Source organism: Coregonus clupeaformis, chromosome 27, assembly GCF_020615455.1.
Source record: "Coregonus clupeaformis isolate EN_2021a chromosome 27, ASM2061545v1, whole genome shotgun sequence".
Taxonomy (NCBI): domain Eukaryota; kingdom Metazoa; phylum Chordata; class Actinopteri; order Salmoniformes; family Salmonidae; genus Coregonus; species Coregonus clupeaformis.
Genome location: NC_059218.1, coordinates 19,661,620 through 19,677,208, shown reverse-complemented (window position 1 = coordinate 19,677,208; position 15,589 = coordinate 19,661,620). Strand labels below are relative to the sequence as shown.

Genomic DNA, 15,589 nt, shown 5'->3' with positions numbered 1-15,589 from the left:
CAGAACCTGTCGTACATGGACACATGTTCACTCAGAGAGTTAGAGGATTAGGATGTCATCAATGCACGGTACTATGACAAAGCGATCAATCAAGTCCCTGAAAATGTCATTCATGAACGCCTGGAACACAGAGGCGCGTTAGTAAGTCCATAGGGGCATGACACAATATTCGTAATGTCCTCGATGGGTGATGAAGGCGGTCTTCCATTCATCCCCTTCTCTAATGCGACTCAGTTGTACGCACTCCTGAGGTCCAGTTTACTGTAGATGGAGGGCCTGCCCCACCTGCTCGAGGGCTGCTGGAATCAAAGGAAGGGGTAATGATTTTTATATGGTAATATCGTTCAAACCTCGATAGTCTATACAAGGGACCTAGTCCGCCATCCTTTTCTTAACAAAGAAAAAACTGGATGCAGCGGGGAGACGTAGATGGGCTTAATGGCCCCTTGCTGTATTGCCTCATCAATGTACTTAGCCATTGATTCTCGTTCCGGCTGTGACAAAGGGTAGATTCGTCGCGAGGGGTGTAGCCCGGATAGCAGATCAATTGCACAATCCCAGGCCCGATGCGGTGGTAACACGGTAGCCCTCTCCTTGGAGAACACCTCGCATAATCCTGGTACTCTGTAGGAACAACAGTAGACACCGCACCCTTCGCATCCTCCACAGTAGACGTTTTGCAAGGTAAAATGAGGCACTCTGCCCTACATACCTCACTCCAGGCCGTGATATCGCCAGATTTCCAGGAGATGACCGGATCATGGGTAACTGAGCCAGGGAGGTGGCCGAGGGACTAGCGGCTCCCGTGGGCGGAGATGACGAACAGAATGATGTTCTCATGGTGCAGGAGCCCACTTGTAATTTGATTTCCTCGGTACGGTGCGTAATGAACCCAGTGCCCATGGGCTCACCGTCAGCGCGTTGACTCGCAGGGGAGGTTGAATTGGGATAAGTTGAACTCCCAACTCCTCAGCGAAGACCCATATCCAGAAAGCTGGCTGCCGCTCCGGAATCAATAAGTCCCTTCCAACCTGCGCACTTTCTCTCCGACAGATAAGGTGACTGGCACATACATTTGTTTAGATGTAATGTTCAAAACTGGAGTCTCACTCCCGGTTTGGCAGTTCCCAGGCGATATCCTGGGGGTACGGTTTGGTCGTACCGGACATTGACGAACAAAATGACCCGACTGACCACAATACAGGCATAGTCCGTCTTGCCGGCGTTGTTGTCTCCACCGACCCTTGTAGAGGTGACCGTCCCAGTTGCATAGGTTCCTCTCAGATTCTCTCCTCCGCTCTGTCGATTGCTGAGACCAGTGGTCGAGGGCTCCCGGACTGTGGATACCTTGTGTTGCACTATCAGATTATCAATAGAGATGGCTATTTTGATAAACTCATGTAGCAGAGCAGTGTTATCTCCTCGACAAGCCAACTCAGTCTGTAACGTCTTTTCGCAGCCCTCTTGGAAAACGGTGAGCAAAGCCGTCTCGCTCCATCCGCTACCGGCTGCTATAGTACGGAACTCTAAAGCGTTGTCGGCTACGGTGCGACGGCCCTGCTGAAGTTCGCATAGTTGGTCTCCACACTACGCCCAGATACTGGGTGGTCGAACACCTCCTGGAACAGTCTCTTGAACTGAACTTCCGCATTCAACTCCGGGAACCTCAGCTGCCCAAAGCGCAGTAGCCCAATCCAGTGCTCTTCCCGTTAGCAGAGAAATCATGAAATCCACCCTGCTACGGTCATCGGGAAACATCGTGCGATTATACGACATATACAGGGACGTCTGGAGTAGAAACCCCTGACATTTGCCAGGTTCCCCATCGTACCTTGTCGGTAGAGAAATCGGAGGTGTAGGACGAGACTGACCGTGCTCGGGTGGTGCCCTCAACCGCACCAGCGTTGAGTAGCTGCAGGGAGTTCATCCATCCGTTTCTCCTGTATCTCCCATCGCCTCTGTAATTCCGCTGGATCCATGGTAAGGCAGGTATTCTGTAAAGAATACTCGGACAGAGTGGTAAGATCCAATCGCAGAATTGCGATGCTTTATTAGAGTACAGACAAGGGAATAGCTTAATCGTGGTCGGGCGGGCTGTGGTCAAAACCGGCCAGGCATAGACAGGCAGAGGTACCAAGGGAGCGGGCGTAGTCGTAGTCGAGGGCACAGGCACAGGGTCAGAGTACGGTAATCACTGAGATAGACAAGCAGAGGGTTAAGCAATTCGGGAGTCAAACAACAAGGCACTGGTCGGATACACAGGTAATCAAAAACAACAATCTCTCTCTCTCTCGGAACAAAACGCTTAGCAAGTCACAATGGAACAATACCTCGCACCGACTGAACTTCAGGCACACCTTATATCCTACCCTAATTACGGACAGGTGTGCTCAGAACTCAGGTGAACCAGATCGAGTCTGATGACTCCCCCTCTCTGTAGATCGGGGAAGTGTCAGACTCTGTCTAGACCCAGCCAACCCCCGATCCCTTACAGTCGTCCTCATAATAACCACACATGGTTTTATCGCAACAGAGTAGCGCAAGCAACACCCTTTAATTGAAGTGGCGGGAAACAAACTAAAGTAGCCACGTCTCTCACAAAAACGGATCAAAAATGAAATCACAGATAATTATAAGGGAGTATGAGAACTTAAATTGGCTACAATAATTACAAGGATTTTTCAAGCACCAAATTGAGGAAATGAGCTCCAAAATCAAATTCAAGTTGGCTACTTCAAGCCCCTTGTATTTTTTTAGTTGCAGGTGTAACATGGAAAACAAAATGTATTTGTCATGTTATTTCATTACCAGATAATATTGTCATATCCAGAATAATGAATTGGAATAGCATTGGGTGTTGCAAAATAGTCTATCCTACACAATTGCGCACAGTAGACTCAGTGTCCAATTCTAGGCACAAAAACATGAACACATTACTTTGATGCTTTCTCAGTTAAATGTAACGAGACCCTGCTATAAATCAAGCAAACAACAACAAATTATCAACCTCAATTCGCTAGTGATATTAGATCCAACGTGGATCCAGGCACAAAGGTCTTCACCGGAGTAATGAATGAGACACCAACATATTCTGGACACTCCTTGCGAACACCTTTTTTCCAGCACTTTGCCTGATTTACATTAGCTATCACAACAGCTGAACGCAGTGGCGAGTTTAGCATGTAAATCTACCTGGGGCGGCAGGGAGCTTAGTGGTTAAGAGCGTTGTGCCAGTAACCGAAAGGTCGCTGTTTCTAATCCCCGAGCCGACTAGGTGAAAAATCTGTCGATGTGCCCTTGAGCAAGGCACTTAACCCTAATTGCTCCTGTAAGTCGCTCTGGATAAGAGCGTCTGCTAAATTAATAAAAATAAAAAATATTGGTGGGACAAAAATATATATATATATATTTGAAGCACGCCATCAAAGCCAATATACAATACATTAATTGCACTATAACGGTGACAAACGGAGCCCACAAACTGTTAGGGCCTACATAAAGCTGTCCAAACACATTACACCTGGCTATCAGTGGAGCGTTGTATGGCAGCGAAACAGTTCATTCAGCCTCATTTACTGCTGATATGGCTGACTTGCTTAAACAAATGTGGTTTATACTGACAATTGAGATGTACAAACTATGGCAAAAGGGAACCACGAGTGGATAAGAAGCAATCCGTACTTTCGATAAAGATATTGATGAGCAAGCTAAGATAGACGTAGTCAATATATCTATTTGTTCAGCACTTTTGAAATGTTCTTACAGTTTTCTCCCTGTATACCAAGTCAGAACCGTATGATAAATAAAGGGGGCATATAAGCAGACAATGAAAGCTCTTACAATATTCAATGATTACATTACTCTAAAACAGGCTATAGGCTACATGTGCACCACCAAGTCAGAACAGTAGACGAAATTAAGAGGGGGAAAAGGGACCAAATTATTAGGGTGAGGCACATGGCTTACTAACAGCTTACTACACAACATCCACTTAGTATTACTTTCTTAGCTACAGTATACATATTTCCCTGGCATATTACATAATTTATGCAGCAGCATACAATACATTTTTGGACTCACCTTGTTGTGCTGTGCTCACTTGAACAGGAATGTGGCGCGGTGGTCCTTCACGGGCAAATTTTGTCATCAAAGTCTCTGGATTTATGGTGCTTTCAAGATAACTGGGAACTCGGAAAAAAACAAGGTTGAATCATGATCATGTCAGTGATCTTCAGGTCGGAGCTCTAGAAAGAGGCCTGAGTTCCCGATCAGTCAGAGCTCGTTTTTTCAGAGTTCCCAGTTGTCTTGAACTCATTGAAGTCAGATTTCCAGTAGTTTTGAGCGAGGCAGAAGTCATGCTGGATTGACAGCATGGCCAATGTTGAATGTTTATCCTTTTAAGCTCGGAAAAGAGACCCTTAAACCCAGACTTGGAACCACAAACCCACTCCACTGAATAGCAGGCTAGTGATTGCTTTGCAATGCTTGCAGCTAGCCACTAATTCCTTCCAAACCACTCATTGTTGAATTTGCGATTTCCAATTTGTTGTGTAATGTTTATGTCCAATGGCCGATGAGCACCGATACGTTTTATCTATAATTTCTCTTCATTATTTCTCTTCATATGACAAGGATTAAAAAGCATTTGCCAGTAGATTGTCGACTTGATTCATGATGATGACCGCTAGCTTGCTATCTACGATTTTGAAAGTATGATGTTAACATGATCAGTCCAATCAAAGCTACTGTAGATATAACGTGATTTGACGTCATTTTATCTGTGGCCAATGACCTTGAGCCTTCTTGGATGGGCACTTCTAATGTAACTCTATGGCAGCACCCAAGGGGCTTGAATTTCGAGCTCTACCCTTAGATTTGGCGGTGAAGTGTCCCCATGAGTGACAGAACACTGAGCCAATCACAGCGCAACTAGAGAACATTACTCAATCACGGCGCAACTAGAGAACATTACCAACCCCTACGCTCCGTATTTTCCGCTGGCTGCCCCACCACCACAGAAAGCACTGAGCTAGGCTGAAACACCTGCATTTTGGAACTGCCTTACTCAAGAAAAAAAAAAGAGACCAGGTTTGTATGCAGCTTTATTAACTCAATGATATATATATATATTTTTTTTACATTGTTTGCAAACTGATATGTGACACCTATTAATGTGAAAATAACATGCAGAGGAAGGCCCTAAAAATTGTCAAAGACTCCAGCCACCCTAGTCATATACTTTTCTCTCTGCTACCGCACGGCAAGCAGTACCGGAGCGCCTAGTCTAGGTCCAAGAGGCTTCTAAACAGCTTCTACCCCCAAGCCAAAAGACTCCTGAACATCTAATCAAATGGCCACCCAGACTATTTGCATTGCCCCACCCCTTTTTTATTATCTATGCATAGTCACTTTAATAACTCTACCTACATGTACATATTACCTCAATTACCTTGACTAACCGGTGCCCCCGCACATTGACTCGGTACCGGTACCCCCTGTATATAGCCTCGCTATTGTTATTTTTACTGCTGCTCTTAATTATTTGTTAACTTTTATTTCATATTATTTTATATTGTATTTGTTAGTGATTTTTTTTGGTATTCTTTCTTAAAACTGCATTGTTGGTTAAGGGCTTGTATGTAAGCATTTCACTGTAAGGTTATATTCTGCGCGTGTGACAAATCAAATTTGATTTGATTTGATTTATATAGCCAAGTTATCGTTACTCATTGTGGATTTATTCCTCGTGTTATTATTTTTCTCTCTGCATTGTTGGTCCGTAAATAAGCATTTCACTGTTAGTCTACACCTGTTGTTTATGAAGCATATGACAAATCAAATGTGATTTGATTTGACTCCTCTCCTCTCTAGGAGTGGCCTTTACTTCAGAGGGCCTTACTTCACCAGACAACAACACACACACACCACACAGCCCATACACCCACTGTAGAGGAGCCCAGGTGAGCACGTGCAGCAGGGGTATGAAAGGGCTCTTTGAAAGGCCAAACGCACAGAGAAACAGACTGAGAGAAAGACATAGCCATGTGTCCCACTGTTAAAGCGTGGGTGTGGATTAGGTCAGCTCACAGATAAAAGGGTTACAAAACTATTTTGATGTGCTCACACACACACAAAAACGCACAAAGACACACATGCACCCACGCACACACACACGTATGCGCACACACATGCACACACACACACACACACACACACACACACACACACACACACACACACACACACACACACACACACACACACACACACACACACACACACACACACACACACACACACACACACACACCAACTAATTCCTTAGGCCCAGATAAAGTTCTACTTCCCCATAGGAAACTAGTTATTTCTAGACTAATGACAATGTACATCGAATAATTCCTATTCTTCAGACTGGCGATTTGAATCCTGTTGTGACTGTCCCTGTGTGTGTAAAGGAGTGTGTTTCAATATCGCAGACAATGAGACAGACAGACCACTGAGCTCAAAGAGAAGAGCAAGGGACACCATTGTGATTAAAGGCAAACACAGGCCATTTTAAAACACAGGGAAGAGAGAGAGAAAGAGAGAGAGAGAGAGAGAGAGAGAGAGAGAGAGAGAGAGAGAGAGAGAGAGAGAGAGAGAGAGAGAGAGAGAGAGAGAGAGAGAGAGAGAGAGAGAGAGAGAGAGAGAGAGAGAGAGAGAGAGAGAGAGAGAGAGAGAGAGAGAAAAAAAGAAAGAAAGAAAGAAAGAAAGAAAGAAAGAAAGAAAGAAAGAAAGAAAGAAAGAAAGAAAGAAAGAAAGAAAGAAAGAAAGAAAGAAAGAAAGAAAGAAAGAAAGAAAGAAAGAGATGGAGGAAAAGAGAGGAGAGTTGGAGAGTGATGACTAATCTTTCAACAGAATTCTATTTGAGCTATTTTCATTGTAATTTCAGTCCTGTCAGTATGCAGAACTTAAAATGAATGTGGTATCATGTGGTATCACCAGTATCATATTATGATGTTCCCCAAGTGTGTCACTGTCTTCACAATGCCATATCTCTCTTAGCTCAACCACTTGAGTGATGGCTGAGATTCTACTGTGGTAAGCTGGGGAATGTCAGAGCGGTGGAGGCTGAGGCAGAGTCATTGGGTTCAGGAAGGACAGAAGAGATGGAAGAATAGATGAGAGGAGAGGAGAGAGGGATAAAGATATCATTAGAGTGCTGAGTCACACACACACATGCAGGCACACACACACACACACACACACACACACACACACACACACACACACACACACACACACACACACACACACACACACAGAGAGAGGGGAGCTAGCCAATTCACTGAATAGGATATTAGGCTTCACAGAACACATAAATATAGCACCTGACCAGAAACACTACGATGCTCTCAACAGGATGTCTCCTAACAGGGCTGATGGGAGACATTGTGTGCATGTGTGTATGTGTGTGTGTGAGTGCGTTCGTGAGCATGTGTGTGTTTCAGACAAAATGTGAGTATGTGTGTGTGAATAATGCACACAGCATTAAAAGAGAGGGAAGAAGACAGAGTGAGAGAGAGGGAAAGAGACAAAAAAAGAGAGTGAATGTTGACCCAGACTTAGCGTTGCTGAGGAGGGGATGGAAGTGGATTCTGATTGGCTTTTCATTAAGATAAAGAGGAGCCTCAGCTCTCTCCATATTTACACAGCTATTCCAACGGCGGACGGGTCATTTCATTATGGTAATGCTTGCTGTCCCTGTAAATGCACATCTCTTTAAGGGGAAGCTCGCCCCAGCCTGAGTGAGCTCCGCTCAGCCAATCCACTGGAAACACAGGATCACACACACACACATACAGTGGGGAGAACAAGTATTTGATACACTGCCGATTTTGCAGGTTTTCCTACTTACAAAGCATTTAGAGGTCTGTAATTTTTAACATAGGAACACTTCAACTGTGAGAGACGGAATCTAAAACAAAAATCCAGAAAATCACAGTGTATGATTTTTAAGTAATTCATTTGCATTGTATTGCATGACATAAGTATTTGATACATCAGAAGAGCAGAAATTAATATTTGGTTCAGAAACCTTTCTTTGCAATTACAGAGATCATACGTTTCCTGTAGGTCTTTACCAGGTTTGCACACACTGCAGCAGGGATTTTGGCCCACTCCTCCATACAGACCTTCTTCAGATCCTTCAGGTTTCGGGGCTGTCGCTGGGCAATACGGACTTTCAGCTCCCTCCAAAGATTTTCTATTGGGTTCAGGTCTGGAGACTGGCTAGGCCACTCCAGGACCTTGAGATGCTTCTTACGGAGCCACTCCTTAGTTGCCCTGGCTGTGTGTTTCGGGTCATTGTCATGCTGGAAGACCCAGCCACGACCCGTCTTCAATGCTCTTACTGAGGGAAGGAGGTTGTTGGCCAAGATCTCGCGATACATGGCCCCATCCATCCTCCCCTCAATACAGTGCAGTCATCCTGTCCCCTTTGCAGAAAAGTATCCCCAAAGAATGATGTTTCCACCTCCATGCTTCACGGTTGGGATGGTGTTCTTGGGGTTGTACTCATCCTTCTTCTTCCTCCAAACACGGCGAGTGGAGTTTAGATCATAAAGCTCTATTTTTTTCTCATCAGACCACATGACCTTCTCCCATTCCTCCTCTGGATCATCCAGATGGTCATTGGCAAACTTCAGACGGGCCTGGACATGCGCTGGCTTGAGCAGGGGGACCTTGCATGCGCTGCAGGATTTTAATCCATGACGGCGTAGTGTGTTACTAATGGTTTTCTTTGAGACTGTGGTCCCAGCTCTCTTTAGGTCATTGACCAGGTCCTGCCGTGTAGTTCTGGGCTGATCCATCACCTTCCTCATGATCATTGATGCCCCACGAGGTGAGATCTTGCATGGAGCCCCAGACCGAGGGTGATTGACTGTCATTTTGAACTTCTTCCATTTTCCAATAATTGCGCCAACAGTTGTTGCCTTCTCACCAAGCTGCTTGCCTATTGTCATGTAGCCCATCCCAGCCTTGTGCAGGTCTACAATTTTATCCCTGATGTCCTTACACAGCTCTCTGGTCTTGGCCATTGTGGAGAAGTTGGAGTCTGTTTGATTAAGTGTGTGGACAGGTGTCTTTTATACAGGTAACGAGTTCAAACAGGTGCAGTTAATACAGGTAATGAGTGGAGAACAGGAGGACTTCTTAAAGAAAAAAAACTAACAGGTCTGTGAGAGCCGGAATTCTTACTGGTTGGTAGGTGATCAAATACTTATGTCATGCAATAAAATGCAAATTATTACTTAAAAATCATACAATGTGATTTTCTGGATTTTTGTTTTAGATTCAGTCTCTCACAGTTGAAGTGTACCTATGATAAAAATTACAGACCTCTACATGCTTTGTAAGTAGGAAAACCTGCAAAATCGGCAGTGTATCAAATACTTGTTCTCCCCACTGTATATACAGTGCCTTGCAAAAGTATTCATCCCCCTTGGCATTTTTCCTATTTTGTTGCATTACAACCTGTAATTTAAATTGATTTTTATTTGGATTTCATGGCATGGACATACACAAAATAGTCCAAATTGATGAAGTGAAATGAAAAATAAAAACTTGTTTCAAAGAATTCTAAAAAATAAATAACGGAAAATTGGTGCGTGCATATGTATTCACCCCCTTTGAATGAAGCCCCTAAATAAGATCTGGTGCAACCAATTACCTTCAGAAGTCACATAATTAGTTAAATAAAGTCCACCTGTCTGCAATCTAAGTGTCACATGATCAGTCACATGATCTCAGTATATATACACCTGTTCTGAAAGGCCCCAGAGTCTGCAACACCACTAAGCAAGGGGCACCACCAAGCAAGCGAAACCATGAAGACCAAGGAGCTCTCCAAACAGGTCAGGGACAAAGTTGTGGAGAAGTACAGATCAGGGTTGGGTTATAAAATAATATCTGAAACTTTGAACATCCCACGTAGCACCATTAAATCCATTATAAAAAAATGGACAGAATATGGCACCACAACAAACCTGCCAAGAGAGGGCCGCCCACCAAAACTCACGGACCAGGCAAGGAGGGCATTAATCAGAGAGGCAACAAAGAGACCAAAGATAACCCTGAAGGAGCTGCAAAGCTCCACAGCGGAGATTGGAGTATCTGTCCATAGGACCACATTAAGCCGTACATTCCACAGAGCTGGGCTTTACGGACGAGTGGCCAGAAAAAAGCCATTGCTTGAAGAAAAAAATAAGCAAACACGTTTGGTGTTCGCCAAAAGTCATGTGGGAGACTCCCCAAACATATGGAAGAAGGTACTCTGGTCAGATGAGACTAAAATTGAGCTTTTTGGCCGTCAAGGAAATGCTGTCTGGCGCAAACCCAACATCTCTCATCAACCCGAGAACTATGTTTTTCATCAGCAGGGACTGGGAAACTGGTCAGAATTGAAGGAATGATGGATGGCGCTAAATACAGGGAAATTCTTGAGGGAAACCTGTTTCAGTCTTCCAGAGATTTGAGACTGGGATGGAGGTTCACCTTCCAGCAGGACAATGACCCTAAGCATACTACTAAAGCAACACTTGAGTGGTTTAAGGGGAAACATTTAAATGTCTTGGAATGGCCTAGTCAAAGCCCAGACCTCAATCCAATTGAGAATCTGTGGTATGACTTAAAGATTGCTGTACACCAGCGGAACCCATCCAACTTGAAGGAGCTGGAGCAGTTTTGCCTTGAAGAATGGGCAAAAATCCCAGTGGCTAGATGTGCCAAGCTTATAGAGACATACCCCAAGAGACTTGCAGGTCTAATTGCTGCAAAAGGTGCCTCTACAAAGTGTTGACTTTGGGGGGTTGAATAGTTATGCAATAGTTATTTTTTTGGTCTTATTTCTTGTTTGTTTCACCCCCCCAAAAAATGTGCATCTTCAAAGTGGTAGGCATGTTGTGTAAATCAAATGATACAAACCTCCCAAAAATCAATTTTAATTCCAGGTTGTAAGGCAACAAAATAGGAAAAATGCCAAGTGGGGTGAATACTTTGCAAGCCACTGTATATATATATATATATATATATATATATATATATATATATATATATATATATATATATATATATATATATCCACACACATCGGCCAGTTTATTAGGTACACCACCCCATTCACAAGAATTTAACACTCCTACAGACAGTGAGTCAAGTGGCCATGGCTTGCTATATAAAGCAGGCAGACAGGCATCAAGGCATTCAGTTACTGTTCGATTGAATGTTAGAATGGGAAAAACAAGTGACCTAAGCAACTTTGAGCGTGGTATGATCATCGGTGCCAGGCATGCCGGATCCAGTATCTCAGAAACCAGCCAGGTCACCTGTGATACAAGTCAGCATTCGACGTCCATCCATGTCTGAGGATGTTGGGAGATGACGTGGAAACCGGCCACTAGGGGCAACAGCGAGCGTTGTTACCTTCAAGTAGGTTTTGGATTTGCTAGGGCGTTGTGGACAGGGATGGTGGATGAGCGTGAAACATGTTTGAATCCAGCGATCGAAAGTTGTTTTTGAGATTTTAGTTTTAAGCCTATCCCAACCTTAACCCTTCGGAGTTAATACCTAAAGTTAATCATAAACCCAAATTTTACATTTGGAACAACTTTGAGAAACAAGCATGAACGTCTAATTATGACGTAAGACTGTGAGAGCTAGTTGTAGAAACGGCCACCCTCCTGGGCTTTTCACGCATGACAGTATCTAGGGTTTACCGAGAATGGTGCGACAAACAGAAAACTTCCAGTTAGCGGCAGTCCTGTGGGAGGTCGAAGGAAAATAGCAAGAATCACGCAAGCTAACAGGCGGGCCACAAACAGACAAATAATGGCACAGTACAACAGTGGTGTGCAGAACGGCATCTCGGAACGCACAACTCATCGATCCTTGTCACAAATGGGCTATTGCAGCAGACGACCACACCGGGTTCCACTCCTATCAGCGAAAAACAAGAATAAGCGGCTCCATTGGGCAAGCGATCACAAACACTGGACAATTGAGGAGTGGAAAAACTTTGCCTGGAACATGACAGCGAGTTCAGTTTACTTGAGTGGCCTGCGCAGTCCCCAGACCTCAGCCCAATAGAGAATATTTGGGATGAGATGTAACAGGCTGTTCGCAGCATAAATGTACCACCGTCCAATGTGCAGCAACTGCGTGATGCCATTTCGTTAGCATGGACCAACATCCCTGTGGTACGTTTCCAACACCTTGTAGAATGCCCCCAAGAATTCAGGTTGTTCTGGAGGCAAAGGGGGGTCCGACCCGGTACTACATGGGTGTGCCTAATAAACTGGCTGGGGAGTGCATTCGAGTATTCAGACCCCTTGACTTTTTCCACATTTTGTTACTTTACAGCCTCATTCAAAAATAGCTTAAATAAAAAAAAATCCTCATCAATCTACACACAATACCCCATAATGACAAAGTGAAAACGAGCTTTTAGAAATTTTTGCAAATGTATTAACCTCTACGGGATCGGTGTCCCGTATACGGGACGGTTGCGCTAACGTGCGCTTATGTGATTAGCATGACTGTTGTAAGTAACAGCAAACTTTCCAGGACATACTTAAATTCTTGTTAATCTAACTGCACTGTCCAATTTACAGTAGCTATTACAGTGAAAAAATACCATGCTATTGTTTGAGGAGAGTGCACAACAACAAAAAACGTATCACGGCAACTGGTTTGATACATTCACCTCTGAAGGTAAATAATGTACTTATATTCAGTAATCTTGCTCTGATTTGTCATCCTAAGGGTCCCAGAGATAAAATATAGCATAGTTTTGTTTGATCAAATCAATTTTTATATTCAAATGTAGGAACTGGGTTCTACAGTTTGAACCCCTGCTGTCTCTGGCTCCACAACCACCCCGCACGGCCATCCAGATATGTGAAAGTTAGTGTATAAGCTAATGATCCATCATGTATGACATTCCTGGGAGTGTGTAAACTTACATTTTGTATTACCATATCATCTTTGTATGTCCTCTATATTTATGTACTTGAAAATGTATCAATTGACCAATTCGGCACATTTGGGCAGACTTGATACAAAATAGTCCGGTATTGCAATGCTTCACTGGATACATCTGAAACTTTGCACACACACTGCTGCCATCTAGTGGCCAAAATCTAATTTGCGCCTAAACTGCAATATTATATTGTGGCCTTTCTCTTACATTTCAAAGATCATGAAAAAAGCATATTTTTTTTGGTTTGTATTATCTTTGACCAGATCTAATGTGTTATATTCTCCTACATTAATTTCACATTTCCACAAACTTCAAAGTGTTTCCTTCAAATGGTATCAAGAATATGCATATCCTTGCATCAGGTCCTGAGCTACAGGCAGTTAGATTTGGGTATGTCATTTTAGGTGAAAATTGAAAACAAAAATACCTTATTTACATAGGTATTAAGACCCTTTGCTATGAGACTCGAAATTGAGCTCAGGTGCATCCTGTTTCCATTGATCATCCTTGAGATGTTTCTACAACATGATTGGAGTCCACCTGTGGTAAATTCAATTGGATTGGACATGATTTGGAAAGACATACACCTCTCTATATAAGGTCCCACAGTTGACAGTGCATGTCAGAGCAAAAACCAAGCAGAGGTTGAAGGAAATGTCCGTAGAGCTCAGAGACAGGATTATGTCGAGGCACAGCTCCGGGGAAGGGTACCAAAAAATGTCTGCTGCATTGAAGGTCCCCAAGAACATAGTGGCCTCCATCATTCTTAAATGGAAGAAGTTGGAAACCACCAACATTCTTCCTTGAGCTGGCCGCCCGGCCAAACTGAGCAATCGGGGGAGAAGGGCCTTGATCAGGGAGGTGAACAAGAACCCGATGGTCACTCTAACAGAGCTCTAGAGTTCCTCTGTGGAGATGGGAGAACCTTCCAGAAGGACAACCATCTCTGCAGCACTCCACCAATCAGGCCTGTATGGTAGAGTGGCCAGATGGAAGCCACTCCTCAGTAAAAGGCACATGACAGCCCGCTTGGAGTTTTCCAAAAGGCACCTAAAGACCTCTGGCAAAGATTCTCTGGTCTGATGAAACCAAGATTGAACTATTTGGCCTTAATGCCAAGCGTCACGTCTGGAGGAAACCTGGCACCATCCCTATGGTGAAGCATGGTGGTGGCAGCATCATGCTGTGGATATATTTTTCAGCGGCAGGGACTGGTAGATTAGTCAGGATCGAGGGAAACATGAACGGAGCAAAGAACAGAGAGATCCTTGATGGAAACCTGCTCCACAATACTCAGGACCTCAGACTTGGGCGAAGGTTCACCTTCCAACAGGACAACGGCCCTAAGCACACAGCCAAGACAATGCAGGAGTGGCTTCGGGACAAGTCTCTGAATGTCCTTGAGTGGCCCAGCCAGAGCCTGGACTTGAACCCAATCAAACATCTCTGGAGAGACCTGAAAATAGCTGTGGAGCAACGCTCCCCATCCAACCTGACAGAGCTTGAGAGGATCTGCAGAGAAGAATGGGAGAAACTCCCCAAATACAGGTGTGCCAAGCTTGTAGCGTCATACCCAAGAAGACTCGAGGCTGTAATCGCTGCCAAAGGTGCTTCAACAAAGTACTGAGTAAAGGGTCTGAATACTTATGTAAATGTGATATATCTGTATTTTTTATTTTTATTTTTTCAAAAAATCGGTTTTTGCTTTGTCATTATTGGTTATTGTTTGTACATTTGATTCATTTTAGAATAAGGTTGTAACGTACAAATTGTGGAAAAAGTCAAGGGGTCTGAGTACTTTCCGAATGCACTGTACATGAGCACAAGCACACACACACCTCCCCAACTACTTACCCTGTCAATAGAGTGGTTCAGTATAGGGGAAAGTGGCTCTAGTTGTCATCCTGTCCTAGCTAATAAAATGGGTGGTTTGTATGTTAAGTCGTGAGTGAGTGAGTGAATGAGTGTGTGTGAGTGAGTGTGTGAGTGAGTGCGTGTTTGTGTGTGTGTCTTGGGTCAGTCTTACCCTGATAAGACACCCAAGACCAGGTTGAGCATGAAGAAGGATCCGATGATGATGAGGGGGATGAAGTAGAGCCAGTTCCAGGTGTTCCCCGAGGCATCATTGGCCTGCACACACACACACACAAGAACACACGCACGCATGCACACACACACATTCAGAGAGGGAAAGAGAAACAAAGACGTATAAGTAAAAGCAAGGTGTATCAGGTGTCCTCGAATGTTTGCAGTTGGTCAATGTACAATATCTGCTTGACATCTGTATCTGACGGGTATGCTATACTTGTGACTGTCGTTGTGGACTTGGATTAGTTTCAGGCTAATTTGTGTAATAGCTCTTGGTAACTGTTTGGTGATTTAAGAGGGAGTGGCCTTATCGGTCTTCCCTGACTATTTAAGGAGCCTTTAAGGAGCCCCAGTCTTAGTGCGTCATCTATACTTTGGAAGGACATCAGCTCCTACAAGTACAGCAAGTATATTTTTTGATTCAATAAGTAGCTGTTGGTATTGTCTTGCTAGGGTAATTTAATTTAAGTGCTGTCTTTTACC

The 15,589-nt window shown here is 44.0% G+C and overlaps 1 protein-coding gene across 1 annotated transcript in view; it reads right to left on the bottom strand.

Moving 5' to 3' along the window:
* The window catches only part of LOC123481187 (voltage-dependent N-type calcium channel subunit alpha-1B-like), a 184,752-nt gene that overhangs the window by 44,121 nt on the left and 125,042 nt on the right, over positions 1–15,589 (bottom strand). Inside the window, exon 6 of the mRNA XM_045208278.1 lies at positions 15,045–15,148. Coding sequence (XP_045064213.1) covers positions 15,045–15,148 — 104 coding nt within the window. The remainder of the gene's footprint in view (positions 1–15,044; positions 15,149–15,589) is intronic.